Source organism: Lepidothrix coronata, unplaced genomic scaffold (genome assembly GCF_001604755.1).
Source record: "Lepidothrix coronata isolate B3197 unplaced genomic scaffold, Lepidothrix_coronata-1.0 Scaffold308, whole genome shotgun sequence".
Taxonomy (NCBI): domain Eukaryota; kingdom Metazoa; phylum Chordata; class Aves; order Passeriformes; family Pipridae; genus Lepidothrix; species Lepidothrix coronata.
In genome coordinates this window covers 212,356-237,401 of record NW_016690488.1, presented here as the reverse complement: position 1 = coordinate 237,401, position 25,046 = coordinate 212,356, and the positions used below count along the sequence as shown (strand labels likewise).

General features: G+C 64.6%; 5 protein-coding genes across 15 annotated transcripts; 2 read left to right on the top strand and 3 right to left on the bottom strand.

Moving 5' to 3' along the window:
* Positions 1–774: 774 nt before the first annotated feature.
* On the bottom strand, positions 775–13,470 carry TK1 (thymidine kinase 1). Of its 2 annotated transcripts, XR_001878465.1 has the most exons (8): positions 13,386–13,470; positions 13,211–13,242; positions 13,018–13,131; positions 12,844–12,937; positions 12,429–12,518; positions 12,225–12,344; positions 10,891–12,113; positions 775–785 (listed from the first exon to the last, which is right to left on the bottom strand). XR_001878465.1 is itself a non-coding variant. In XM_017837721.1 (7 exons), exons 1-7 carry the CDS (start codon positions 13,449–13,451, stop codon positions 11,958–11,960), a joined length of 672 nt encoding a protein of 223 aa, XP_017693210.1. In that variant the 5' UTR covers positions 13,452–13,470; the 3' UTR covers positions 10,598–11,957. The 2 variants fall into 2 exon arrangements, 1 of the variants encoding a protein (XP_017693210.1); XM_017837721.1 differs by lacking the exon at positions 775–785 and having other exon boundaries at positions 10,598–12,113.
* TMC6 (transmembrane channel like 6) lies at positions 933–7,201 on the bottom strand. 6 transcript variants are annotated; one of them, XM_017837707.1, is made up of 20 exons: positions 7,106–7,196; positions 6,909–7,027; positions 6,471–6,602; positions 6,198–6,356; positions 5,977–6,082; positions 5,783–5,879; positions 5,441–5,695; positions 4,973–5,163; positions 4,753–4,891; positions 4,446–4,601; positions 4,102–4,277; positions 3,874–3,955; positions 3,452–3,549; positions 3,208–3,297; positions 2,986–3,061; positions 2,600–2,733; positions 2,075–2,251; positions 1,812–1,890; positions 1,602–1,680; positions 933–1,458 (listed from the first exon to the last, which is right to left on the bottom strand). In XM_017837707.1, exons 1-19 carry the CDS (start codon positions 7,159–7,161, stop codon positions 1,609–1,611), a joined length of 2,394 nt encoding a protein of 797 aa, XP_017693196.1. In that variant the 5' UTR covers positions 7,162–7,196; the 3' UTR covers positions 933–1,458; positions 1,602–1,608. The 6 variants fall into 6 exon arrangements, with proteins under 6 accessions (XP_017693196.1, XP_017693197.1, XP_017693198.1 ...); XM_017837708.1 differs by having other exon boundaries at positions 933–1,383; XM_017837709.1 differs by having other exon boundaries at positions 933–1,320.
* On the top strand, positions 8,141–10,290 carry SYNGR2 (synaptogyrin 2). Its single transcript, XM_017837720.1, has 4 exons — positions 8,141–8,265; positions 8,459–8,696; positions 8,931–9,070; positions 9,172–10,290. Exons 1-4 carry the CDS (start codon positions 8,158–8,160, stop codon positions 9,367–9,369), a joined length of 684 nt encoding a protein of 227 aa, XP_017693209.1. The 5' UTR covers positions 8,141–8,157; the 3' UTR covers positions 9,370–10,290.
* A 329-nt stretch (positions 13,471–13,799) lies between the features above and the next one.
* On the top strand, positions 13,800–16,472 carry AFMID (arylformamidase). 3 transcript variants are annotated; one of them, XM_017837716.1, is made up of 11 exons: positions 13,800–13,879; positions 13,969–14,059; positions 14,138–14,242; positions 14,318–14,366; positions 14,526–14,611; positions 14,690–14,762; positions 15,040–15,137; positions 15,309–15,387; positions 15,562–15,691; positions 15,909–16,013; positions 16,128–16,472. In XM_017837716.1, exons 1-11 carry the CDS (start codon positions 13,850–13,852, stop codon positions 16,155–16,157), a joined length of 876 nt encoding a protein of 291 aa, XP_017693205.1. In that variant the 5' UTR covers positions 13,800–13,849; the 3' UTR covers positions 16,158–16,472. The 3 variants fall into 3 exon arrangements, with proteins under 3 accessions (XP_017693205.1, XP_017693204.1, XP_017693208.1); XM_017837715.1 differs by having other exon boundaries at positions 15,294–15,387; XM_017837719.1 differs by lacking the exons at positions 14,318–14,366; positions 14,526–14,611 and having other exon boundaries at positions 15,294–15,387.
* A 332-nt stretch (positions 16,473–16,804) lies between these two features.
* On the bottom strand, positions 16,805–19,585 carry LOC108508700 (probable low-specificity L-threonine aldolase 2). Of its 3 annotated transcripts, none has more exons than XM_017837713.1 (8): positions 19,406–19,509; positions 19,216–19,299; positions 18,850–18,938; positions 18,392–18,577; positions 18,096–18,233; positions 17,747–17,939; positions 17,055–17,425; positions 16,805–16,822 (listed from the first exon to the last, which is right to left on the bottom strand). In XM_017837713.1, the coding sequence occupies exons 1-7, from the start codon at positions 19,470–19,472 to the stop codon at positions 17,088–17,090; spliced, it is 1,095 nt and encodes a 364-aa protein (XP_017693202.1). In that variant the 5' UTR covers positions 19,473–19,509; the 3' UTR covers positions 16,805–16,822; positions 17,055–17,087. The 3 variants fall into 3 exon arrangements, with proteins under 3 accessions (XP_017693202.1, XP_017693201.1, XP_017693203.1); XM_017837712.1 differs by lacking the exon at positions 16,805–16,822 and adding an exon at positions 16,874–16,962; XM_017837714.1 differs by lacking the exon at positions 16,805–16,822 and having other exon boundaries at positions 16,874–17,425; positions 19,406–19,585.
* Positions 19,586–25,046: the final 5,461 nt, after the last annotated feature.

Genomic DNA, 25,046 nt, shown 5'->3' with positions numbered 1-25,046 from the left:
ATCATAGAATATGCTGAGTTGGAAGGGGCCCATCAGGATTGTATTCAGGTGGAATTTCCTGTGCATCCATTTCTGCCTGTTGCCTCTTGTCCTATTGCTTGGCACCCCTGAGCAGAATCTGGTCCATCCTCTGACACCTCCCTGCAGATACTGACAGAGGTCCCCTCTCAGACATCTCTTCTTGAGGCTGAACAGGCCCAGCTCCCTCAACCTGTCCTCATAAGAGATGCTCGAGTCCCTTAATCATTTCTGTAGCCTGTGGGATCTGTTCCAGGAGCTCCATGTCCCTCTTGTCCTAAGGAGCCCAGAACTGGACACAGCACTCCAGATGTGGCCTCACCAGGGCTCGGTAGAGGGGCAGGATCACCTCCGTGACCTGCTGGCAATACTCTTCTTAATGCATCCCAAGAAGGGCTGGGGCTGTGTCCAGGACCCACCCCATGCCCACACCTATGACCAGTGTCTGTCCATGACAATAACCCGCCTTGTGCCTGCGCTGATGGCCCGGCCTGGCCCAGCTGCCTCACCCGGCGGCGCCAGTGCCAAGTCACAGGGTACTGGTGGCTGCCTGTGCCTGGCACACACAGTGGCACATCCCGCCCTGGGCCTGTCAGTGCTGTGGCACAGGGGCAGCTGCTGTCCCAGGGCTTGGGGCTGCCAGCAGTGCGCCATGGAGGGGAGCAGCTCTTGGTGCCGGGGGCTGCAGACACTGCCCACAGTGGCTCATGGCTCACAGGGTGGCAGTGGCCCTCGCTCCAGCGGTGTGGGCTGAGCTGTGCTCTGCCCTGGGCAGTCGGATGGGCAAGCAGGCGGTGCCGAGGAGTCTGAGCACACCCTGACACAGCTGCTGAGTCACCACTACAACCAGCGCTGACGCACCAACCCCACCTGCCTGCTTCCAGCCCAACAGGTCCAGACACCAGCCAGAGCCCTCCTGTGCAGCAGCACTTTAATGGGCCAGGTCAGACTGAGCCCACGGGGTCCCTGCTCAGCCCAGCACCACAGTGGTTCTTCTGAGTCCGTCTTGCCAACTGGTGCAGTGTGTGTAGGGCTGCTGGGGTGGCCCAGAGGCCTTTTTCGTGGGACTGGGATCAGACAGCTGCTCTCCTGGCAAGCCAGGCACGGGGCTGGAGCTGGGTCAGCCGTGTCAGTGCCTGGCAGCTCCCAGTTCCATCCTTGCTGCCCCTGGACAACGTGAAATGAGCTGCAGGTTTCTCCATCCAGAAAGCTCTGCTGTCTCCAAAGGATTCTGAAAACAGCCCAGGGCCATTCTCCATGGGGCCAGTGGGCTGGTAGGGAGGAGAGCTGGAGAGCTGTTCTCTGCAAGCAGTGACCACCCACAGAGCAGGGCTGTGGTGAGGCAGCCCCACATGGAGCTGTGCCCTGGGGTGTGACAGCAGTCCTAGTTCTGCACGTGCTGCATCCCAGCAGCTCCAGGAAGCAGGAGCACCTGCATCCCTGTGCCATGGCATTCCTATTGACATGCCTCAATGGGTCCTTGGCCACAGCAAGCAGGGAGGATCTTCCCCAGCATCCTGTGGTCCTGCAGCTTCCAGCACAGTATTGTGATGGACAGATCGAGCCCTTCATGCCAGCCTTACCTGGGCCTCAGGCACGTCTCTCTCGCTGCTCATAAACGGAGTGAAGCTTCTGCATGAGAAATATCTTATCTTCCCCCTCCTGCAACAACAGAGCCGTGGGACAGCTGAGTGGCAGTGCTGCCAGGGCCAGAGCCTGAACTGGCAGTCCTGGGGCTGGACCAGGCCTGGAGCAGCCGGGACGGGCAGGGACAGGGCGCAGCGCTCACACACCTTGGCGATCTGCTCCCTGAGCAGGCAGATGACCCTCTGCTGGCCTCTCACCACTTGGATGTAGAAGTAGATCACAGCTCTGCAACAACAGGAGGGGATGGTGGCAACTGGGCAGGAAGCTGAGGAACGCTGTGCTCCTGGCACCAGGATGGGGCACAGGGCTCTGGATTGTCACCCCAGCTCCCAGCCCTGCTTAGGGCCATGGCAGTGGGACCCTCAAAGCAAGGCCCAGGATTCAGCCTTGGGCTTTAGTCCATACTCACAGGAGGGCCCCGGACGTGAAGAACAGGAGGAAGGTGTTCTCCACCAGGTGCTGGTGGACCCAGGCGAACCAAGTGATGTTGGGGTTGGACTTCTGCAGCACTAGCACCCAGCTCTTCCCTGATTTGTAGATGGTTTCTAGCCCCCGGAAGGGTCCGCACGTTTCTGATGGCTGCACCCTGAGCAGACAGACCGACGGGGTGGTCAGAGCAATGGGCAGCCCAGCAGCCGCTGCCCCCAGCCCAGGGCACTGCCTGTCTCAGACATCCAGCCCTCCTGGGACCCAGTCTCACTGTCCCCAGCATCCCCATGGATCTTAATCCTTGTGTCCTGCACCAGGAACACCCGTGAACAGCTGGAGGAAGTGGGCACAAGCCAGTGGCTGGGTAGCACCTCCCTGCCTGGGACAGCACTGCACAACCTGGGGCTGGGGATGTTGGGGTTGGGGGGCATGGTGTCTCCAAGCCCCTCCATCTCCAGGCTGCCAGGGGTCCTGTGCCCCAAGGCATAGCCTGGTGGGTACTCACGACCAGATGGTGTAGGAGAGGAAGATGGTTGCACCCAGGAAGAAGGGGAAGCACAGCAGGGTGATGAAAATGGTGCTCATATGCGACGCTTGCCAGGGCTTGCTGGGGGACTGGCAGTTCCGCATCAGGCTGGTCTGTGAACAGGGAGCAGCGTCCTGTGGGCTGCCAGCTCCTGAAGTGTGGCCCCCACCCTGCTGTCCTCTCCCTCCTACCCGCTGGAAGCCAAGTGAGCTTGGACACCCTCTCCCCAGCAACCTCTGCTCAGTCCCACCAGGACGGGGCTGCTCTGTGCAGCACCTCTGCTGCAGCAGAGGCTGGCAGTGGCAGGGCACAGTGTCACCACTGTGTCACCAGTGGGGAACTGCAGGGGGCAGAGGGAATCACACCTTTTTGATATAGAACAGCAGCAGCAGCTTCAGCATCTGCACGGCTGGCAGGAGCGGAGCGAAGAGAATGCCCAGCCTGGGAATGGGGGGAAGACGAGCTCGCCTGGGTCTGAGCCCCAAGGGAGCCAGTGGTGGGCACAGCTGGGGCACCCACGGGGCTCTTGGGGAACACAAGGTATTTGTCAGCAGAGGAAGGAGCCACATCAGGCAGAGACATCTCACCAGGTCAGGGTCTGCCCGTAGATCAGCTCCAGCACATTTCGGGCAATGTCAAACTCGGGTCTCTGCCTCAGCCTCTTCTCCAGGATCAGCCTGGAGAGGAGCAGAGCTCTGCTTCCACACTGCCCAGGGGGACCCTTGCACCCACCTTCCCACTCCGATGTGGCAGAGCCTGGGCACACCAGAGAGCTGGGGCCGTGCAGGGACACAACACCGGGGGGGGGGGACACATCCTGGGGCACGTTACCTCCACACCAGCTCCCCAAAGAGCGTGTCCAGCAAGGTGAATATGAAATCCATCACCACAAAGCGATAAAGGTCCTGCCCCACACATGTCTCCCAGCACTAGAGATACAAGCAAGGGTGGCATACAATCACAGAATGCTTTGAGTTAGAGGAACCCTAAAGCTCATCTCATTCCACCCTCCTGCCATGGGCAGAGACACCTTCCACTAGACCAAGTTGCTCCGAGACCTGTCCAACCTGGCTTTAAACACTTCCAGGGATGGGGCAGCCATAGCTGCTCTGGGCAAACCTGTGCACAGTGCCCCTCACCACTGCCACAGGGAAGAATTTCTTCCTAATATCTAATAAGGAAGAAACCACCAGTTCCTTCCATGGCCCCATGCTGAGCCTGGCCCCTCACGGCCCCAGGGCAGCAGTGCTGACCTCCTCTGTTGAGCAGACAACACTCCGGCTGAGCCACTGGAAACACAGCAGGCTGAGGACCACCATCTTCAGAATGAGGTTCCTGGAGAGCAGGAGCAGGGCCAGGAGCCTCTGAGCCCAGGGGAAGGAGGGGCCAAGCCCCACAGACAGGGTGCCTGGCCCCAAAGCATCCCCCATGCCACAGGTGGGGGTGCAGGACTCCCTCCACCATAGCCCCCGCCAGCCCACCTGCAGATGGCCACGTAGACCTGTGTCACAGGGGAGTCCTGCTTCTCCCACATCGCCAGCAAGTTGTACAGGTGGGGCATCAGTGCATTAAGGAGGGATACCACGAGGGGTAGGACCAGCAGGATGGCTTCCTGCTGCCACCTGCCACTGCCCTGTGCTCGCTGCTCCTGCTGAACCTGGTGAGCAGGTACTGTGGTGAGCACACGGACTTGGGCAGCCAGGCATCCTTAGGGAAGGCAGCAAACATCCAGGCCAGGAGAAGAGCTGCAACGGGGCTGCCCCTGCCTCCCTCCCCGCTACCCCTGCTATGTCCCTCCAACCCCAGGGCGAGAGCTGGCACTCACCACATGCATGTGCTTAGACAAGTGGTGCACAGCCAGTGTGCAGCCCAGCACCGAGCCCAGTGCGACGGTCCAGGCCAGGAGTACCACAATGCAGTGCCTCAGGCGCTGGCAGAGGCTCTGGGAGTGGGAGCGGGAGCGCTGCTCTGCCAGCAGCTCCTGGAAGAGAGCAGTGCCAGAGCTGCCAAACCTGCTCTGTGTCCAGAGCAAGGGTCTGTCCCACTGCACTGTGGCAGGACCCAGAGGGATGATGGACAAAGTGCTGATGCAAGAGTGGGATTGGGGGTGTTTGTATCACCCAGCTCCTCACCTTCAGCTGGGTGCAGAAGTTCTCACACTGCAGCTTCACTGAGCGCCTCTGGATCACCTTGAAGTCCCAGGCGCAGAAGACTTTGACAGCCAGGTCCCCCATGGAGCTTCCCACGCTCTCCCGAAAAGAGCAGGACACGCTGCATTGAGGGAGAGGGCATCAGGGATCAGGGCTGGGTGAAGGGGGAAGGCTGGCAGTGCCATAGGTGCTGCTGACCCACCAGTACACCAGCAGGATGCAGGTGACGAGGAAGGAGACCCCAACACTGAACAGGTAGGCCAGCGGCATGTTGTACGGGAACGGGGGGGCTGCGGGGGGGCACGCGCTGCCCTTGGAGCCAGGGGTGCAGGGGTCATTGAGGGTGACGTTGCTGTAGTAGCCATAGTACAGCAGTGAGTGTGTGAAGTAGCCCTGTGGGAAAGCACAGGATGTGGCCCATGGTGACCTCGGCGGTGCCTGCAGCTCCCCACCCAGCCTGGCACCTCTGTGCCAGCCCCGGGGACAGAGTCCTAGGCTGGGGCAGCACCAGGCACCCCCTTTGCACCCACAGCACTGGCAGTCCTGGGGCCCAGCTGTGCAAGGGCAGCGACTGGGGCATCACTGTGGTGGGGATGTGGGGCTGCACCCCAGGCCTGGAGCAGCCCCTGTCCCGGGCGTGCCCGGGCCCTGATGCGTGGGCTGTGCTTACCGCTCCTGTGAGGAGCTCCAGGCCGGTGAAGGGTGGGGGGCTGGCCGAGGTAGGGGGGTACACAGCCTGCAGGACCACCACAAAGGCCAGGAGGATGAGAAATGAGAAGAAGTTGAACATAAGGAGCGTCTTGAGGAAGAGGAAGTAGGAGAGGACGCTGGAGCCAAAGCGGCCACTGATTTGCTTCAGGGTGTAGTGCCAGGGCTGCGCGGTGCGGAGCAGGGAGAGGAGCCTGTACCAGAGACCTCGGCAGCCCTGGGGAGAGAGAACCTGAGGAGAGCACCAGAGCCAGAGCCTGCACTGGAGCCCCTACGTTGCTGTGCAGACCGCGCCCTGACTTACGAGGCCGACGTAGACGATGGACCATCCACAGGGCGATGAGGGGGCCCAGTGCTGGGCACGCTGCCTCAGGAGGCCCCTCTGCCTGTTCACCTGCCGCCTGTCCAGCAGAGAGGAGTGTCAGAGGGTACCAAGGTCCCGGGATGGCTCTGGCTGTGGGAGCCCTGCCTGGTCGGGGCTGGCGCAAGGGGACCTACCGGAGGGTGCGTTTCTCTGCCAGGCTGATGGGCAAAGTGAGCAGCATCTGGCTGCGCTGGTAGGGCGAGAGGCTCAGCAGCTCCTTCACCAGCAGGCTCCACTTGTCTGGGGCACAGGAGGCTCAGTGGGACACGGCTAGCCACATCATGGCATGCCCTTCCCAAACTCAGAACAGGGACAGTGCCTGGCACTGCCTGCTCCCACTCCAGGGGACCCTCACCTTCCAGCGTGGCCCTGGCGGGGTCAGCGTCCAGGTCGTACTGCCGCAGGCTGGGCCGCGCCGCACGGCACAGCTGCTGCAGGGGCGGGCGGCTGCTCCGGCGCCGCAGCCGGGCCGTACGGTTGCAGTACTGGGAGATGATGGCCCCGAGGCTGCGTCCTGCAGGCCAGAGCAGGGCAGGGTTTGGGTGGCCGTGGGAGAGCAGGGCAGGCGGGAGAGCTCTCTGAGAGGCTCTGGGGCCTGGAGAAGGGTGGGAGGGCAGGTGGCTCCTACCGATGGTGCGGCTGGGCATACTGGCCAGGATCTGCAGGGAGGCGGAGGAGTAGCCAGGGCACTGCTCACCCTGCCCTGGCTCTGGCCAGGCCGCGGCACAGGCGTCTGGGGGAGCCAGGCAGGCCGGGGACTCTAGGAGGGGGAAGGCAGGATGCAGAGTGCCCAAGGCTCATCCCTGTGTCCCCACTGCTCTGCTCCAGCACAGAGGGCAGGTGTGTGTCCTGGTGTGTGCTTCCCCCAGAGTACCCCCTACTCCAGGGACACTCTATGTCCCCAAGAGCTGCTCTGCCCTGGACCAGCCAAGGCATCAGCAGGCTCCTTCAAGGCTTTGGCCACAGCCATGACGTGTACCCCAGCTGGCCCAAGCAGGGTCAGGGTGGGTGGATGGCCCTGGGCACACACATTGCCCTCGGCCTGCCCCAGCTGCAGTGCTTTTACCTCTGTCCCTCTCCTTCATCTCCAGCTCCAGACCTGCCTCGATCAAGCTGCTCTGCTCCAGGATAAGCTGGTGGAAGGAGGTGTGCAGGGCTCTCTCGTTGTCCGGGCTCGGCTCCTGGCTGCAGGGACACAGAGACCTCATGCCACTGGGGTGCAAGAGCAGGGGCACAGCTGGACAGCGGGAGGGTCACACTCACCCATCGCTCTCGGTGCCCTCGGGGACGTGGAGGGTGATGGAGGGCAGCTGGGACATCCTGCGGGGCCGAGCAGGTCCCTCCGACACGGGCCCTGCCGCGGCGAGCGGACGGTTGTCAGTGGCCCCGGCCCCCGGTTCCCCCGCGCGCTGCCGACCCGCTGGACGAGGATGGAACCGCAGCCACTGCGTGCGGGATCCGGGGCAGGCGGGAGCGCGCGGTCTGCGGGCCTAAACCCAGGACTAACCCCGGGGCCAACCCGGCAGCGGCAGGAAGGAAGAACGGGCGGATAGGGCGGTGCCGCCGCCGAGCGGGTCCCGCGCGGGAGGAGCCCGCCCGCCGTCCCGGGACCCTCGGGGGCAGGGACGGAGCCTCCAAGCACCAGCCCCAGTGCACGGCTCGGGAGGGGTCCGAACCGGCCCCAAGAGGACACATGGGAGCACAGACTCCCCCGTGCCCCGCCGCCGTGTCCCCCCGCCCGCTCCCGCCGGTGCCCGGCGTCGTCTCCTTCCTCCCCTCCTCCACCAACCCTCGGGCTCCGCAACCCCCTCTGCCCCCGGAGCGGGCTAAGGCTGCTCGGGGCAGACGGCGGCTCCGGAGCTCCGCGGCAGCTCCCGCCCGCCCCGATACCGGGAACCGACGGGACGCCCCTCGGGGCTCCCGCCGCCTCCGCCGGGGCCGTGGGCCGGTGTGGGTGCGGATCCGCTTGGAGGGCAGGGAGCACCGAGCCCTGCCCGCCCCGCCGTTCCTGCCGTCTCCCGGTACCGGGCGGGGGCGGCGGGAGTCCCCCAAAGCCCCTGTTTCCCCTCGGCCGCGCTCACCGGGACCCGCCGCCGGCCGGGCCGTGGGGGCGGTGCTGCCTGTCCCCGTTACACCGGGGCGGAGACAGGGACGGAGCGGGGCACCGGGGTGCAGCGAGGGACGAGCGCGGCCCTCTGTGTCCGGGCGGGGGAGCCCCGGTCCCGCCGGCCCGAGCCCGCCCCGCCCCAGCGCCACGGGACCGCCCGGCCCGGCCCTCCCGGGGCGGTGCCGCGCAGGAGCGGCGGCGGAACGCGATGGAGGGCGGCGGCAGCGGCGCCTACGGGGCGGCGAAGGCTGGCGGCGCCTTCGACCTGGTCCGTTTCGTACAGCAGCCGCAGGTGCTGGCGCGGATCGTCAGTGCGGTGAGTCGGGACGGGACGGGGCGGGAGAGCCCCGTCGGGCCGGGCCGCGGACGGGACGGGCCCTCCCCTGGAGCCCGTCCGGGCCCGCCTCCCCTCCGCCCTGGCCGGTGTCCCCGGCCCGTCGGGCACGGGCAGCCCCCGAAGGGCCTCCCTGTCTCGGTGCCGCCCACTGGACACCGGCTCCGCCTCACAGATCTTCGCCCTGATCGTGTTCGCCTGTCTGGTCGGGGATGGCTACATCAGCACGCCCGAGGACTCCCGTCTCTTCTGCGTCTTCAACCACAATGAGGACGCCTGTCGCTACGGCATCGGCATCGGCGTCCTCGCCTTCCTCGCCTGCATCTTCTTCTTCATGGTGGACGTCTACTTCCCCCAGATCAGCAACGCCACCGACCGCAAATACTTGGTCCTGGCCGACCTCGGCTTCTCAGGTACCGTGGGCGCGGGGCAGGGCTGTGCCTCCCGCCGCTGGCACAATGGCCGCCTTGTCCCGTGACGTGGCTGCCGGTGCCTGGCAAAGGGAGTCGCTCCCGCCTGGCACGCTGCCCATCGGCCACGAGCTGCTGCTGCTGCTGCTGGGCGTCCCGAGGAGTGACTGCCCCCGGCCGGGTGCCTGCACCGGCCTGCACGGTGGAGCAGGGTCTTCATGCTACTTGCCCCCACAGGTCTCTGGACCTTCCTGTGGTTCATCGGGTTCTGCTTCTTGACCAACCAGTGGTCCTGGACATGGACTGAGCACGTGTACATCGTGGCAGACTCTGCCCGTGCTGCCATCACCTTCAGTTTCTTCTCCATCTTCTCCTGGGTGAGTGAACCACCCTGCCCTGCTTGGGGGGAGCGTGGAGGGGCCCCCTATACTGCACAGTGCAGGACAGCCCTAACGCTGCCGCCCCCTCCTCTCTGCAGGGCCTCCTGCTGACCTTCGCTTACAAGAGGTACAAAATGGGGGTGGAGGACTTTGCTCAAAGCTATGTCGACCCCACCCCAGAGGTTTCGACTCCCTACTCCAGCTACCCCAACATCAGCCATGAGAGCTACCAGCAGCCGCCCTTCACTCACACTGCAGAGGCCCCGGAGGGGTACCAGCCCCCCCCGGTGTACTGAGCCCCAGCTGGTGCCTGCGGGTGGCTGTACCAGTGCAATTCCTTCTGTGGGGTGGGAGGGGTGGGAGGGTGACGGCTGCTTTGTGTGAAGGTGACCGGGCCTTGGCATGGGGCGCAGGAGGGGCCTGGTCCTGATGCTGGAGCCAAGCTCCCTGATGAGGGGTCGAGAGCCCCGTGTGTGGTGGGTGATTTGGCGCACGGTGGTGATTTGCAGCTGCTGGGTGAGCCCTGCGGCTGCGGGAGGGTGGGTGTGCGGGCAGCCCTGGCACAGCTGAGCCTCTGCCCTCGCTGTGGTGCCTTGGTGGAGTGTGTGGTTCATACCCCCCTGACCCTGCCCCGGCTCTGCCCCTGTGACTGCTGCCCTGGCCTGTCCTGGCCCCAGTGCCTTTCAGCCCTGCTGGCTGCATCCTCCCAAGTGCCGTCTCTTGCTGCTGTAACACAGCCGGGCCCGGCTCCTGCCTGTCCCAGCTTTCCGTGCCTTCCCTGCTCGGCTGCTGCTGGGTGAGCTGTTGCCAAAGCCCCCCTTGTCTTCCTCTGATGCCGCACTGTGCCTTCTCCCAGCCTGCACTAGAGCTGCCAGTGCTCCCGCGGTTTGGGATCCGTGGGAGCGTTGAGCGCTGGGATCCCTCAGGAGTGCCAGGGCTGCTCCAGCTGAGGAAGGTCCTGGAGCGCTTTCTGTCCCTTGCTTGCCTCCCCCATGAGCGCTGCCTCTGCCAGCACGAGGCTGTGCTGCCGTGCCCTGCCCACGGCTCCCACCTGCACTCCGGCTGCCCTGGGTGCCGCAGGGCCGCTGTCTCAGGTTGTGTTCGCTGCTGTGCTATGGTGAAGCTGTTCCTGGTGGCCTGGTGCGGGCTGTTGCTGCTGGGGCTGGTGTTCAAGTAGTTGTCACTGTAAGGTTTGAATAAACTTTTTCACCAAGCCACCATGTACCTTTTGTCTCTGGAGAAGGAGAAGGGGCTACTGCCCTCTCCCCTTGAGGGCTGGGGGGTGCCAGGCGAGGCAGTGGCGGCACAGCCCCTGCCAACTGCTGTGCTGCAAACAGCACACTCACGCTGGTGGCTATTTTTAGGCAACCCTCCTCCTGCTCCTCGATCTGAGCAGAGCTCCAGTGCCAGCCCTGCAAGCAGCCCTCCTGCCCTGTGACCACTCCAGTGACCAGCCCAGGCTGCCTCACTGGCCACAACCAGGAAGCTTCTGCAGAGCACTCTGGTAGAAAACGCACACAGAGGTTCATTAAGTTATTTATTAACCTAAAACAGCAGCAGCAGTGCCTTCCCTAGCTCCGAGAGAAAAGCCCAGGCCTGGGACTCGAGTACTTGTGAGTACAGTTGTGCCCACTGGCAACATGGGAGGAACAGGGGGAGTTCATGTGGCTCTTGGAGCCTTCCAGGGCACAGGTAAACAGTGAACCTGCGCTCACACGTGGAGATCTGGCCTGGCCAGAATCAAGAACTACTGCTTGGAGCCTGTGGATCTCTTCCAGGGAAAAGCACTTTTGCAAGGAGTAAGGAACAAAGCCAACAACCTTCCAGAAGCTGAACCAAGCAAAGGGGGAAGAGGATCCTTCAGTCAGCTTAGAGCAGAGGAACAGTCAGCCTCGAGAATTTTGGAAGGCTCAGGAGGGAGCAAGAGACACAACTAAAGTAAAGAACCAGCCCTTCAGATCAGAGCCCCTTTGCCAAGTAGCTGGACCTTCAAAGGAACAGTCGCCGAAATCTGGGTAGATGAAACCCTGAGCCTCTAAACCCCTCACAGGTAATGCAGCACCAAAATGGCAGCACCAATCTTGAACCTGAGAAAAACTGCCCTGAATTTTGAGTAGGCTCTTCCTGGGACCAGTTCTTCCAAAGGACTCTGTCACAGCCTGCTAGACCACCGCCAGCCCTTTGAAGTTCAATGGCTCAGAAGAGCCTGCTGCCAGGCTGAGTTGGGCTTTCCTTTCCCCTCTTCTGTTTCAACAAGAATTGACAAAACAATAATAAAAGTGAGAGTGTCAGCAAATGGAGAAGCCAAGGCCCTGCCCAGGGCTGGGCTGTCGCATGTGTCAGTTTAAAAGTTGTGCCACAGCTCTGTGACAAGGGACAAATTACCTCAGACTGTTAAAAAAGGAAGTGGGTTCAAAATACTGTACAGTCTCAATGACTGTACATTGTCTTGAGAAGCCTGGAATTTAGCAAGAGTGCACAAGAGAGAAGAGCTGCATTCACAGGTACCAGAACCAGCACCAGTGCCAGCCTGAGCACACACAGAGCACTGGGAGAGCCGGCCAGAGCCACGGCGAGCAACCAGAGCCCTGCAGCCTAGCTCGCCATGGACTGAGCCAGGGCCTGTGTGTGGCAACATCGCTAACTACACCTGTTTCTCTCTGTGTTCTGAGACTGGAACTCACTCTCATCAGGCTCTCGCTTCAGCTCTCCCTGGCATCAGGCCTGGTGGATCCTCCTTGGCTGTGGTGCTCGGTGTGGGGGGGCAGTGGAGGTTGGGCAGGGAGGGCTGAGGCACTGAACAGTTCACTAAAAGCACGGGGAAGCAGATCCTGAGCCCATAAGCCCTGGCACTGAGCTCTCTTCCCCTCCATTTTCCCAGCAGTCAAGTGAAGATCTTCCGAATGGCAGCTGCCTCTTGCTGCCTCAACCCCAGGGGCATGTTCTCCTTGTTCTCCAGCCCAGGCTGCTGGAGCCGCTTGCGGAAGTAGCAGGCTCGGCACACGGAGTGATACTTGTCAGCTCCTCCAATCACTTCAACCTGGCAGGAAAATTCGGAGGGTGACTCTCCAGAGTCCAGCTTCCCTGAGGGGATCCCTCTGGACCAGCAGGACTGGAAAGGTGAAGCAGTTTCTGTTCCAAGGGAACTCACCTCCCGCTCTGTTCCCAGCCTCTTGGTGTAGGAGGCCTCCCGGAAGCACTCCATGCACACGGCATTCAGCTTCACCACGCTCTCCGCCAGCGGCACGAGGTTCAGGATGCTCCCAAAGGCCTGTGCAAAACAGTGTAGGAGGTGCTGCTGGGCGGGTTCTGCGAGGGTCCCAAAGCAGCTGCTGTACCAAAATGAGTGTTATACCTTTCTCTGGAAAGTCCCATCCAGAGCAGCAACGATGACTGTTTTCCCGGCGTTGGCCATTGTCTCGCAGAACTCCACAATATCTGGGAACTGGAGGGGGCACAGGCACAGCATCAGGAGGGAGCAGGGGCAGCTCTTGGCTCTGGATCCTGCAGTGCATACCCAGACAGCAGCACCAGGAACAAGGAAAGTCAGAGCCACATGCCCTGTCTTTAGAATGGACTCCAGTCCCATGCCATTGGGGACTACAGGGAGGGAGGGTTTGACTACAAACACAGTCCAGCTGGATCAAACTGCCCCAGGGCATTTCTTTCCATCTCTTCCTACAGAGGACTCAGGCCTTAGTCTGCACAGGGTGCCCTGGGGAGTCTGTGTTCCCCAGAGCGCCCCGAACCCCCTCCAGCTGTGTACTTACGAACTGGCCCTCGTCGATGCCGATGACGGCGGCGCCCAGCGCCTCCTGGTACACATCCTGAAGGAGCCCGGCGGGCACAGCTTCCATGGTGCTCCTGCGGGCAGGGAGGGGGTGAGCCGGGCAGGCCAGGCATCCCCGCGGAGGGGGGGTGGTCCTCCTGCCCCAGGAACTGACTTGTCGTGTGTGGAGACCCCGGAGGAGCTGTAGCGCGTGTCCTTGGCGTACTTCACCAGCAGGCACCGGTACTGGGCAAGCTGGAACCGCCGCACCCGCCGCATGAGCTCCGTGCTACGAGATACTGTGTCAGCGGGCACCGGCACCGACCCTCCCCTCGCACCTCGCCCCGCGCCCCCCGCCCCGGGCCTACCTCTTCCCGGAGAACATCGGCCCGAAGATCACCTGGGGGCAGAACGGCGGGTCATCGGACAGCCCCGGCCCCGCCCGGTGCCGGTGCGGCCCCCGGCCTCGCAGCCTCCCCAGCCGGGTGCCCTGGGATGATACCCGTCCGTGCCCCCCAGCGCGGTGCCCGGGCGGTGCCGTACCTGTATCTGCCCGCGGGGCCGGCTGGGCGAGCCGGGGTGGACGCCGGGCACCGTCAGGCAGTTCATGGCGGACTGACGGCCAGAGCCCGCGCGCGCCGCTCCGCCGCGCCAGCGCCGGCCAATCGGAGGAGGCCCCGCGCTGACGCGCCGCCGTGCCAGCCAATCGCGAGAGGGTCCGCGCCGGCGCTCCGCGATGCTGACCAATGGGGCCACGGGCGCCAAAATTCTTATTTTCCGCTGAGCGTCGGCACCGCCTTTCCGGGCCAGGAGGGCCAATGGGAGGGGCCGGACACGCCCCCGGCCCTGGCCCCGCCCCCGAGCTCTGGCCCTGTGCCCGAGCTCCAGCCTCGCCTCCAGGGTGGCCAATGGGAAGGAGTCGGCCCCGCCCCCGCGCTCTGGCCCCGCCCCCGGGCGGGCAGAGGGCGCAGGGTCTGGACGGGACCGGGCGCGGGACCGGGCGCGCCATGGGCGGGTGGCGGGACATGTCCGCCGAGGTAGGGCCCGGGGGCAGGTAGCGCGCGGTTCTCGGCCAGACCGCGGGGTCTCTCTCGGCCCCCGCTGCAGCCCCGTTGCCTCCTCGCAGGCGCTGGAGGACCAGTACTCCCCCAGCCGCTGGTCCCCCCGCCTCGACCGGGACACCATCATCGACGCCCACCTCGCGGTGACGGCGGCAGGTGAGGAGCGGGGGACGCCGGGAGTGGGGGCTGCGCTCGGTGCCATGGCCCCATGCCCCACCGCCTCCCGCCCTGCAGGAACCGAGCGGGCCCGGGCCAGCGCCCAGACCTCGCTGCACGTCCCCTATGGCAAAGGGGACGGGGAGAAGCTGGACATCTATTTCCCCACGGACCATTCTGGGAGTAAGTGACAGAGACGGTGAGGATGGGGGTGGGCAGGGGTCAGATCCTCTGCTCACCCCCCACTGCACTGTGCAGCCTTCCCGGTCCTGGTCTACATCCATGGCGGATACTGGCAGTGCCTGAGGTGAGGTGGGATCCCTTGGGAAGGGACTCCCCCTGCCCACCCTTACTGACTCCCTTCTCCTGACATTGGGACTCTCTGGGTACGTGGGGTCTGACCAGTCCCCAGCTGGCCCCCACAGCCCCTGGCCCCCAGAGCCTGTCAGCGTCTCTCTTCCCCCAGTAAGGACGAGTCGGGGTTTGCAGCCCCCCCGCTGGTGTCGCAGGGGGTGGCGGTGGTGGCGGTGGGGTACGACACAGCCCCCCGAGGTGGGTGTCACCCTGCAGAGGCTGTGGCCGCGCGCATGGCCTGGCGCCCTCTGACCCTGCCCTCTGCCCTCTGCCCAGGCCACATGGACACTATGGTTCTGCAGGTGCGCCGCAGCCTTGCCTTCCTGGTGGAACAGTACCCTGAGATCAGGTGGGCAGCTCCCAGGGGGGCTGATGTGTGAGTGTGGCTGGGGGGGCAAACGAGCCTTGTACCAGGACAAAGACTCCAGCACCTCAGCCCAAGTGCTGGGCAGTGCCTGCAGCCCCGATCCTATCATTGCACAAGGCAGCAGCTGATGGATTAGGAAACATCCGAGCTGCTGTGTTCAGGCGTGCTGCCCCCTCCGCATGGAGCAGGATGTCTCTAGGTGTCCCCAGGTGTCCCTGCCAATCACTCCCTGAACTGGCTCACGGCGCTCTCCTTCCAGAGGCATTTACCTGTGTGGGCACTCGGCAGGGGCCCACCTGGCAGCCATGGTGCTGTTCACAGACTGGACGGAATTCCACGTGGTGCCAGATATCAAAGGTAGGGTTGGCATATCCCAGTGAAGAGGCTGGAGGAGAACTGGTCTCTGCACTTGGAACAAGGCTGTGGGGCTGTGGAGCCGAGGGGATGAGCTGCCCAATGATGAGGTCCCCAGGGTTGTGGGAGCCACCCAAGCTGTGGCCTCTCACTTGCCAGTGCCTCTGCCTTCAGGAGCAGTGCTGGTGAGCGGCGTGTACGATCTGGAGCCCATCCTGCACACCTATGTGAACGATGCTCTGAACATGAGCCGGTGAGCCTGCACACTGCAGGGACAGCCACAGGGACAGGGCACAGGCAGGCAGACATCAGTGGCTCTGTGGCCACTCTGCGCCTGTGCCACCCCCTGGCCGATGAGCCCAGCCAAGGACATGGCTGCTCTTGGAGCGAGGGGCTGTGTCAGCTGCCACTGCGGTGACTCCTGCAGGGAGGTGGCCCAGAGGAATAGTCCCATGCGACACGTTGCCCCGGCGGTGCCAGCAGCCTGTGAGGTGCTTGTGGTTGTGGCCCAGCACGACTCCCCGGAGTTTCGCAGGCAGTCGCAGGAGTACAGCCAGGTGAGCTCCCGCAGCGCCCTGCCCAGCTCCACGGGAGTGCTGCTCCAGCTGGCCCTTGCCAATGTGTCCAACTGGGATGAAGAGCTCGCATGCTGGACCAGAGTGGTGCTTCTGGCTTGGGGAAGGACACCAGTCCTTTTCAAGCTGTCATTCCTGCTGCCCTGTGCAGGGCAGGTGGGCGTTGAGGTCCCTCCTGCCAGCACCGCTCTCTCCGCAGGCCCTGCGTGCAGCCGGCTGGTCCGTCTCCCTGCTGGATCTGGCCGGTGTGGATCACTTTGATGTCATTGAGAAGCTGTCTGAGAACAGCTACATCCTCACTCAGGTAGGCAGGAGGGCTGTGCTGAGACAGATCAGGTGGGTGCAGGGCTGGCTGTCACCTCCCTGTGGGGAGGAGCGGGGCCAGCTGCTGCTCACAGGGCTTGGTTCCTCATCCCAGGTCATTCTGAACATGATTTCAAGAGCATGATGGCATGTTGAGAGCAAACAGACAGGGACCATGGCCCTGCATGACGGCACCAGGCAGCCAGCCAGTGTTCCCCTTGCCCACTGCCTCCTTGCTCCAGCACAGGGTGGCCACTGCCTCAGACCCCCCTGGCCCCTTCTGCTCTGCCCTGCCTAGGCTGGTGCCCCTTTCCTGGGGTCTTCCTGCCTTCCTGCCTGCCGGAGCATGAGGGGCTGAGGGCTCCAAGGCTCTGTCCAGACAACTGGTTGATGAAGATCATTCCCTCAGTGTCCTTTAAACTGCATATTGTCAATACAAAATAAAACAAGAATTACTGTTGCCTGGGGTAGCTGCTTCCCAGGGAGCCAGTGAGTGCACACCCAGTGTGATTACTGCTGAGGGAATCCTTTCTTCCAGCACAGAGTTCTGGGCTGCAGACTCACTGACCCAGAACATAACAGAGAAGCCTGGGGAGCCCACCTGTGGCTGCAGGACTGGGATGACACAAACCTCTGGGAATGGGGGTGATGGAGCCATCTAAGCCAGGCTGGGCTCATGCTCCTGGGACAGTCCTGGCCAGACACAAACCTTGGCGCTGCTGTGCAGTGACTCTGGTCCTCTGGATGACATGCTTCCATGTCCTCAGGAGCATTTGTCCCTCCATGGGGACCTTGGCCGAAATGTCCCTGCTGCAGAGGCAAGAGAGCCAGGCACACTTAAAACACCCCGCACAGCCACAGTACTGCCAGAAAACATTTATTTTGTGCACTGACCACCCCAAGGTCTGGGGTCTCCCCCAGGCTGGGCTCACCCTGGTTTGTCAGTCTGCCTGTGGGGACAGATGATGTGTTGCAGTCAGCTGGGAACACACCTGGAGCACACAGGGGCTGGTCCCAGCCCCTGCACTGTGGGCTGGCCTACCTGCTTCAGCTGGGGGGGAAGCTGGGAGGATGCTCAGGCTCCCCCTGTGCCCAAAGGAGTTGGATGCAGTCCCAGGGCCAGCTTCTCCTGACACTTCCTGGCAACAAACTCCAGCTTGCTCCTTGCGAGCTCAGTGTCGTGGGCCGAGATGTCGCGGTGCCAGACGGCGCGCACGGTGTGTGCCGACCAGGGGAGCAGCAGGACGCTGACAGCCTGCCCAGTCTCAGCCACCTCCTCTTCGCTGGTGGCACGCAGGTGATCGCAGAGCTCGGCGGGGGATGGCCAGGCCCCCCGGACATTTACCATCACGATGTTGGTCTCCACTGCTGCCAGGTTAACAGAGCAGAGAGGCAAGTCCAGCACGTGGATGCCTGTGGGAGGCCAGGGTGGTGGGTGCAAGCCCAGTGCCTGGCTACCTGGGAGAGGCTACCTGCCCAGCCATGCCCCAGGTCCTGGCTGAAGGGGGGCCCTTTACCCCGCCGTGTGGTACCAGGGTCATTGCGGGCACCATGGGGATGGTCACAGAATCATCCCAGCACTCCAGACAGGTGAGGATCTCAGCAGCATCCTCACCTGGCTGGAGACCCAGCATGACCACTGGGGGATGGTGCCTGAGCCAGCACTACCCCAGCAGTGCCTGGCAGTGCTGGGTGTGCCGTTACCTCCTGGCAGGCCGAGGGGCCCTGAGGTACCTTCTGCAAAGCGCCGGGCATTGTCGTGGTCTCTGTGCAGCGTGGCCTCCGCGTGCCGCAGCCCGAGGAGGGCAGCGGCCGCCAGCACTCCCGCCTGCCGCATCCCCCCGCCCAGCAGCTTCCGCGTGCGCCAGGCCTCGGCGATGAACTCCCTGCGCCCCGCCAGCACCGCGCCAGCCGGGGCGCCCAGGCCCTGCAGAGCCACCAGGAGGGTCACCCCTGCTGCCCCTCTTGGGGACACATCCAGCCTGCCAGGTGGGTTCTTAGCACAACGCCTGCAAACAAGGGCCAAGCTCCAGCTTGCGCTGCCTCCCGCCAGCCCTGGGGACCCCTCTCCACACAAGCACACCTTGGAGAAGCAGAGGGACACAGAGTCACAGTGCTGGGTGATCTGAGCAGGCTCCACGCCCTGGGCCACCGCCGCATTCATCAGCCGTGCGCCATCCATGTGCACCTGCAGCCCATAGTGGTCAGCGAGCTCACGGACCTGGGGGGCACAGGGGCAGCTGGTCTGAGATGGACTCCTGGGGCATCTTGTCCACCGTGAGCTGCGCTCTGAGCTCCAGCGTCCCCAGAGCGTCAATGTGCTGGGTCTAGCTGTTCATGTCAGGCAGGATTGTGCCAGCACTGTCCGTGGGCTCCCACCTGCCTGAGGTAGGTGAGGGGCAGCACCCGGCCTCCTGCCGAGCTGTGCGTGTTCTCCAGGCAGATGAGCTGAGGGCGTGGGTGGTACCGGCTGCCGTGGGCCTCGCGGACGGTCAGCTCCAGCTGGTCCAGGTCGAAGGTGCCGTCTGGCAGATCTGGCAGGGCTTGGGAATGGACACCAGCAACCTGCAGCCAGGGCGGGTAAGAGCACAGAGCCAACAGGGGACAGGGGGGTTCCAGCCCTCTGCCCCTCAGTCCCCTCCATCGGGTGTGCTCAGCCCCTACTCATGCACAGCCTGTGGTTTGGGACAATCTGGGTGATGCTGTGGCAGTGGGTCCTCTGCCCAGCGCAGCTCTGGCAGCCAGAGGAGGGCAGCCAGAGGAGGGCAGCACATGGCCGCCCTCCTGCCCCTGCCTGCACTGCCACCAGTGCCACCGTGCCCGCCCTCGGTACCCACCTGTGCGGCCCCACCATGCTCATAGAGGTGCAGGTGGGCGTTCTGACCCAGGAACAGCTGAGTCCCCCTCTGCTGGCAGTGGCACATCACTAGGGGAAGAGGGGCCGTGAAGGAGGATTGCCAAGGGCAGCACCCCACAGCTCTGCCCTACCACCCCACGACTTCCCCGGCAGCAGTGGGGCTCTACCCCGGGGAAAGCAGAGGGGGCCCCGGCCCCAGCAATGCTCTCCCGAGGAACGGGGCTCTGGGGACCCGAGAGGCGCAGGGCTGTCCGGGCCCTCCACACGTCCCACGGGACGGGGGCACCACCTGCCCCCGGAGCGGGCCTGGGGGCGCGGGGAGCAGCGAGCGCAGCCCCGGACTCACCAGCAATAAGGTTGGCCATGGTGGCCGTGGGCACGAACAGAGCCGCCTCCGTCCCCAGGGTCCCCGCGGCCCGGCGTTGCAGCTCTGCGGGGGGACACGGGAGTCCTGGGGGGCTGGCGCTGGGGGTCCCGGGGCGCCGGGAACCCCACAGGTCCGGGGACCTCACGGAAAGTCCGTCCCCTCCGCCCACCGTTCACCGTCGGGTCCTCCCCGTAGTCGTCGTCGCCCACGACGGCGCGGGCCATGGCGCGGCGCATCCCCGCGCACGGCCGGGTTACCGTGTCGCTCCGCAGGTCCACGGTGCGCGGGGAAACCGCGGCGGGGCGGGGGGGCCTCCGCGGCTGCGACCCCCCGAGCACCCCCCTGGGCCAGGGCAGCCGTCCCTGCCGCAGCACCGCCCGCATCGCCAGGACCGCCCCCCGCAAGGGCTCCCGGGCGGGGGCGGGACCGCTCGGCCCCCGCCCCGGGACCAGGGCAGGGATTTCGTGGCGACGGCACGGGGCAGCAGTCCCTGTGTGGGCACTGTAGAGCCGTCGTCCCTCCATCCCCCACCTCTGCGCTCGCCTCAGCCACAGTGGCGCTGGGTGACACGGGTGGAGGACCGCCCCAGCCCCGCAGTCTCCCGCGGCCCCTCGCTTCACCGGGAGCCCCATCCTGGGCGCCAGGGGGGATCCGCGAGTCTTTCCATGGCTGAGCGAGGATAGTTGCGGCTCCCGCCACGCTGTGCCGCTGCCAAGAGGGCTGGCACGGGGTCACCTGGCTCCAGCTCTGGCTGTGTCTGCCCTGGCAGCAGCCGACACATCACCCGGTGGCACCGAAGGTGGGCTGGCACTGCACCGGTGCTGTGGGGTCTGTGGGCAGCTCCGCAGTTCTCAGCGCTACCTGCCTCCTCTGGGGGACCAACCGGCCTCTTGGCAGAACTCTGCACTGCCCCGGAGCAGGAGGGCATGTGCCCAGTGCAGCAGTGAAACCCCCCTGCCTTTCCCTGTCAGGCTGGACTGGCTGGGCTGCATCTGCCTCGTGCTGTAAATGGGGAGGGGGGCACAGCTCTGCAGAACCTGACACTTTCTCCTGACGTTTGCAGGGGATCAGCAGGGTAGGTGCGTTCAGGTCCCCCCTTCCCCTCAGGGGCTATGCTGCCCAGCCCTGCCCACCTATGTATGTGCCACATTCCAGCCACCTGCACCATGGCTCCTGCCATGCTGCTGCCTTCTCCCTTCCTCTGCCCCGCCATAGCCTTTGCCCTCCCCAGATCCCCCATCCTGAGCCCTGCAGCTTCCCCACCGGCTGCCCTGCCCCTGCCTGCACCCCTGCCCATGGGGCCCCCTCCCTCACTGCCCCCCTCGCTGTCAGCCCCGCAGATGAGTGAGCCATAAACAGTCCTTCATGAGACATTTTTCACACGCAGGGCCACATGTTAACAGTTTTTCTTTATTTACTGCCTCCATTTCCTCTTTGTTCCAGGAACTTGTCCTCCAACTTCAAGCTGCTCATGATTAGGCAAAAAGGCCTCTAATCTCCCCGATCTGATTTACCGTCACTGAGAGCAGACGCTTCCCGTTACTGGCCCTGGACCTGGAAGCATGGACAGCTGAGCTGTGCCGGCTGCCGAGCCCAGCCGAGCCTCCCCAAAGCTGCCCCGCCGCACACACCGCCTTCCCAGCAGCTTCCTCTTCCAGTAAGAGCTGGGCAGCACAGCCGGTCACGTCACAGGTGAAGGGCTGGGGGGAAGAGCAGCTGTGGGGCCCTGAGCCAGGGACCCCTCCCCATGCCTGGGGCGGCTGCCCTAGGGCAAGGCAGGCTTTGGAGCTGCTTTCTCCACTTGGAAAGGCTCAGTGGCTGGAGCATCCCTCAACATGGCCTTCGCAGCCACTCACCCATCCACTCCCACAGTACCTAGTGGGGTGACTGGTGGCCCTGGGGTGCCCACAGTGGGGAGAGCTCCCATGCATCCTGGCTGTCCCTGTGCGTGACTCCAGCAAATGCTGAAGGGTGGCTTCAGAGAGCTGAGGGACAGCTCAGGGCTCTGTGCTGTGCAGCCCCCATAGCCCAGGCAGGACCTGCAGCCAAGCAGGGGCTCCTTCACTAGGAGGTGGCCACATCCTCTGCAGGACCGTGCAGCGTGGCTGGGTCTCCTCTGCAGAGCCCCTTGTCCTTCAGCCCCATACCTTTCTCTGTGTCTCTGGGCTGCGACCTCCCTCGAGGGTCTCCCCTCACTACGAGCACACAGAGAGAGCTCCCCCATCTGCACGGGGCCCAGTAGGGCCAGGGTGGAGCTTGGTGGCCATATGTGGGGCAGCCAAGCTGAGGACACAGTAGTGTGGGCAGTGGGTGGGCAGTGCCAATGCCTGGCCAGTGGCTTGGCTGGCAGCTGGAGGCTTGCTGGGGGCTTGCCCAGGACCACACTGCACTGTGGCTCTACAGCCACCACCTGCCCACACCAGCTCCTGTGGTGGGCTGAGCCTCTGCTCCGCTGGGCTCCTGCTCCAGCCGTGCCTCCCCGGGGCTAAAATTAGCAGCTGAGGCCTGGCTGGGGAGCTGGGAGTGGAGCCCAGACCCCACCGCGGAGGATCGGGTTTCCCCCCCTCCCTGCCACAGGCCTGGCAGCCACTGGGGCTGATTCCCGGAGCTGGGCCCCCCCTGCCACCGGCCCCACCGGCAGCCCCGTCCCAGCCCTGCCAGGCCCAGCTGCTTGCCCTGCACTGCAGGAGGCTCAAGAGGGGCTGTGGGATGGGGGGGCACAGTGCTGTCCCTCACCAGGCTGGGGCCGAGCTCTCTGCCCCTGGCACACAGGACTACCCTGGGACAGGCTGGCAGTGAGCTCCATTATCAGCCTCCCAGTAGAGCTGGTGGCTGCAAGGGGGGCCCTGTGGGGACGGGGCTGTCGGTGGCTCAGGTGGTGCCCTGGGGGTCTTGTGCCAGGTGCCCAGGGCTGGCTCAGGACCGGGCAGTGACCCTGACATTCTCACCATGAGCTTGGGGTGTTTTCCTGCCAAGCTGCCTTGGCCCTACAGCCACACTGCCCTTGCTGCCTGTGCTGCCCACCCTGCCTGCCCTCTGGGCTGCCACGGCTCGTCCCCGTAGGCTGGCGTCCTGGAGGGTCCCGGTCCCACCGGGGCCGGGGCAGCCGCCATCCGTCACCCCTGAGGGGCCGGAGCCGCGGAGCCGAGCAGTTTCCCGCTACTGGGAATGGCGGGGCGACGCCCGGGAGCGCCAGTTCCAGGCTCAGCCAGTCCGGGTCGTGCCCCCACCCGCCGCACTCCCGGTGTCCCGGTGCCGGTGACGTGTCCGCAGCTGCGGCATGCGGCGGCCGCCGTTCGCACACGGCACCGGCCGAGCTTCGGCCCGGGACAGAGCCCCGACGGGCAGAGTCCCGGGGCTGCCACGGCCGTACCCGGTGCGGGACCCGTGGGCTGCCTCGAGGAAGCCCCGACGGAGCCCCGCGTGGTCCGGACCGGGGCCCGGTGGCCGCGCGGTCCCGGCCGGTGCCCCGTCCCCAGCCCGCGGGGCCGCGGATGCCCCCCCTCCGCCGGCAGCGACTTTTCCAGTAAAACCGCCGCAGAGATCCCGGCTTCCCGACAGGCCCGGCCTCCGCGCCGGGGGGGCGCCGGCCGCCCTTAACCCTTCCCGGCCCGACGGGCGGCTGCGGGTTCGGGACCCGGGGCGACTGCGCCCGCCCTGCCCGGCCCGGCCCGGCGGCTCCGGGGACCTGCGGGGGACTCTGTCCGCCGGGTCCGGGGCGGCGATGGCCCCACTCCCGAGAAACAGGGGGGCCCGGCGGTCCTGGCGGTACCGGAGGCTCCAGTGCCGAGGCAGCCTGACCCGCGGCACACCGGGAGCCGGTGGGAGAGACCCAGCCCCGGGGGGCCTTTCGGCCTCAGCCCCGGCGGGGTCCGGCCGTGCCGGGAAGGGCCCCCCCATCCCACCGTACCCCCCAAACAGAGGGTTTTGCTTCTCAGGGTGCAGCTGAATAGGGGCTGGACCCTGCCACAGAGCAGAGGGACCAACTATCCCAAAGGCCAAGGAGCTGGAGAACTGCCGGGGGAAAAGCCCCTCTGTGCTGTACCCCAGCGAGGGCTGGGGGTGGGTTAGGGCCCCGGCGCTGTGGGGATGGGGTGGCCGTGGGGTCCCTGGGAGAGCCCAGGTGCTGGGGCAGCTCTGGGCGCACCCTGGGAGAGTACTGGTGGCGATGATGGCTCAAGGCTAGTGGCTGTGCCAGCTCCACAGCCCTGCTCAGCGCTGCGTGGGGACGCTTTGGCTGGGTGGGCAGAGCTGGGGCTGCCCAGGCACCAAGGGTCCGTGCTGAGAGCTGTGCAGGGCCGTCCCCACTGTGCCCTGCCTGCCTCCAGCTGCTGCACTGGCCGAGCCAGGGCTGAGGTAAGTGCTGTAATTGTTTTCTCTGTGGCCCGAAATGAATAATTGAGAGGTCTTTGAGGAGAATTAATTAGCCCGTTTATTGGCAGTAAATGCTTTTCTCCAGATGATGAAATAGATCTCGAGCCACACGTGGGGCAGGCGGATGCAGGTCGCTGAGGCTGCTCCGGAGCTCGTAGGTGCCAGTCTGCAGGCCAGGCGTGCCAGTGCCCCATGCCCACTGTGGGCTCCCATGGCCTCCCAGCGGTCCTGTGTGCCCGGAGCTCACTGCACTCACGGCCAGCGGAACCTGGCATGGGTGGGAGCACAGGGCACCAAGGGGTGAGCAGGGTCCTGTGGCAGTGTGGGAGCCCTCTGCCCCTGTCATGCCCATGTGGCTTCCTGCTCCCCCCCAACTCACATCCCATCCTGGGGGCTCTCTCCCTGTGCATACTCTGCTGTGTCCCCTTGTGTTTCCTTTCTTGTGGCTGCCAGGGTAGTGCCAGCTTGGGGCTTGTGGCCTGCACCTCCTCCTCCTCCTTCTCCTCATCTCCTCTTTCTCCTTCTCCCCTGGGCATGAGGTGAAGGGCCCAGGATAGCCAGAAATGCTTAAACAAGGATTTCCTTGTTGCTGCACAAGCTGTTTGCCTTCTCCCAGGCCAGCCGTTAATGAGGTTTGGCAGGAGGCACCGTCAGCCCCAGCCATTGGATTTCTATAAATCAGCCTGGAGCTGATGCTTGGGGCTGGGATGGAGCTGCTTGGCTTGGGTGCATGGGACTGCAGCCTATGGGTCATGGGAGACCCTCTGGGAGTGGAACATCCTGGCAGGGTGGAGAGGAGCAGAGGCTGAGGGGGCCAAAAGGGGACAAGGGGGCTGTGGCTGCTTCCCGGCAGACAGGTCAGAGTGTCCACTTCCAGGAATGGTGGAAAATGTAAAGCAAAAAACAAAGCAGCTTCCCACAGCTGAGGTGCTTCTGTGTCCTGATCTTTCCCACATTCCCACCTCCCTTCCCCAGACCTGGGGAGGCTGTTGGATGGTCAGAACCGGGATGGAGATGGCTTTGCTTCCCTGCCCACCTGCCTTGGAGTGGGGACGGTGGCCATGGCCATGCATCCCCAGGCAGCTTTAGGCATGCAAAGCGGGGCAGGCAAATCACCCAGGCCCCCAAGAAGCATTGCTGCAGCTGGGGCTGGTGGTCACTGCTGCAGCTGGCCCCTGCCGGGAAGCAATGCCATAGTGGCAGGGCTGGCATGTGGGCCCTTCACACTGAAGCTGCTGCAGCAGATGTGCTGGCTGCTGCTGGCACAGGGACACTGCCAGGGCTGCAGGTCCTGTGGAGTGCCAGGCTGCTGCTTCCCACAGGGACACAGGCTGTGCCCAGCCAGGACCCTTGCTGGAATGTCCGGAGTGCAGCAGGGAGCAGGTTCCCATCAAGAAAGGCCTCCTGGGAATGGATGCTCAGGCATTCTGCTCCCG

What these genes read in the sequence shown, in the direction of transcription:
- TMC6 (XM_017837706.1), bottom strand. Translation starts at nt 7,161, where the DNA reads ATGTCCCAGCTGCCCTCCATCACCCTCCACGTCCCCGAGGGCACCGAG. An exon ending in GAGGGCACCGAGAGCGATGG is followed by an intron (nt 7,028 to 7,105) that starts GTGAGTGTGACC and finishes GTGTCCCTGCAG; the next exon opens with CCAGGAGCCGAGCCCGGACA. An exon ending in GCAGAGAAACGCACCCTCCG is followed by an intron (nt 5,880 to 5,976) that starts GTAGGTCCCCTT and finishes TCTGCTGGACAG; the next exon opens with GCGGCAGGTGAACAGGCAGA.
- SYNGR2 (XM_017837720.1), top strand. Translation starts at nt 8,158, where the DNA reads ATGGAGGGCGGCGGCAGCGGCGCCTACGGGGCGGCGAAGGCTGGCGGC. An exon ending in GGCCGACCTCGGCTTCTCAG is followed by an intron (nt 8,697 to 8,930) that starts GTACCGTGGGCG and finishes TTGCCCCCACAG; the next exon opens with GTCTCTGGACCTTCCTGTGG. An exon ending in TCTTCTCCATCTTCTCCTGG is followed by an intron (nt 9,071 to 9,171) that starts GTGAGTGAACCA and finishes TCCTCTCTGCAG; the next exon opens with GGCCTCCTGCTGACCTTCGC.
- TK1 (XM_017837721.1), bottom strand. Translation starts at nt 13,451, where the DNA reads ATGAACTGCCTGACGGTGCCCGGCGTCCACCCCGGCTCGCCCAGCCGG. An exon ending in GGCCCCGCGGGCAGATACAG is followed by an intron (nt 13,243 to 13,385) that starts GTACGGCACCGC and finishes TTCTGCCCCCAG; the next exon opens with GTGATCTTCGGGCCGATGTT. An exon ending in ATGGGACTTTCCAGAGAAAG is followed by an intron (nt 12,345 to 12,428) that starts GTATAACACTCA and finishes TGTTTTGCACAG; the next exon opens with GCCTTTGGGAGCATCCTGAA.
- AFMID (XM_017837715.1), top strand. Translation starts at nt 13,850, where the DNA reads ATGGGCGGGTGGCGGGACATGTCCGCCGAG. An exon ending in GGCGGGACATGTCCGCCGAG is followed by an intron (nt 13,880 to 13,968) that starts GTAGGGCCCGGG and finishes GCCTCCTCGCAG; the next exon opens with GCGCTGGAGGACCAGTACTC. An exon ending in CCTCGCGGTGACGGCGGCAG is followed by an intron (nt 14,060 to 14,137) that starts GTGAGGAGCGGG and finishes CCCGCCCTGCAG; the next exon opens with GAACCGAGCGGGCCCGGGCC.
- LOC108508700 (XM_017837714.1), bottom strand. Translation starts at nt 19,472, where the DNA reads ATGCGCCGCGCCATGGCCCGCGCCGTCGTGGGCGACGACGACTACGGG. An exon ending in GGAGGACCCGACGGTGAACG is followed by an intron (nt 19,300 to 19,405) that starts GTGGGCGGAGGG and finishes GTCCCCCCGCAG; the next exon opens with AGCTGCAACGCCGGGCCGCG. An exon ending in AGCATGGTGGGGCCGCACAG is followed by an intron (nt 18,578 to 18,849) that starts GTGGGTACCGAG and finishes CCCTGGCTGCAG; the next exon opens with GTTGCTGGTGTCCATTCCCA.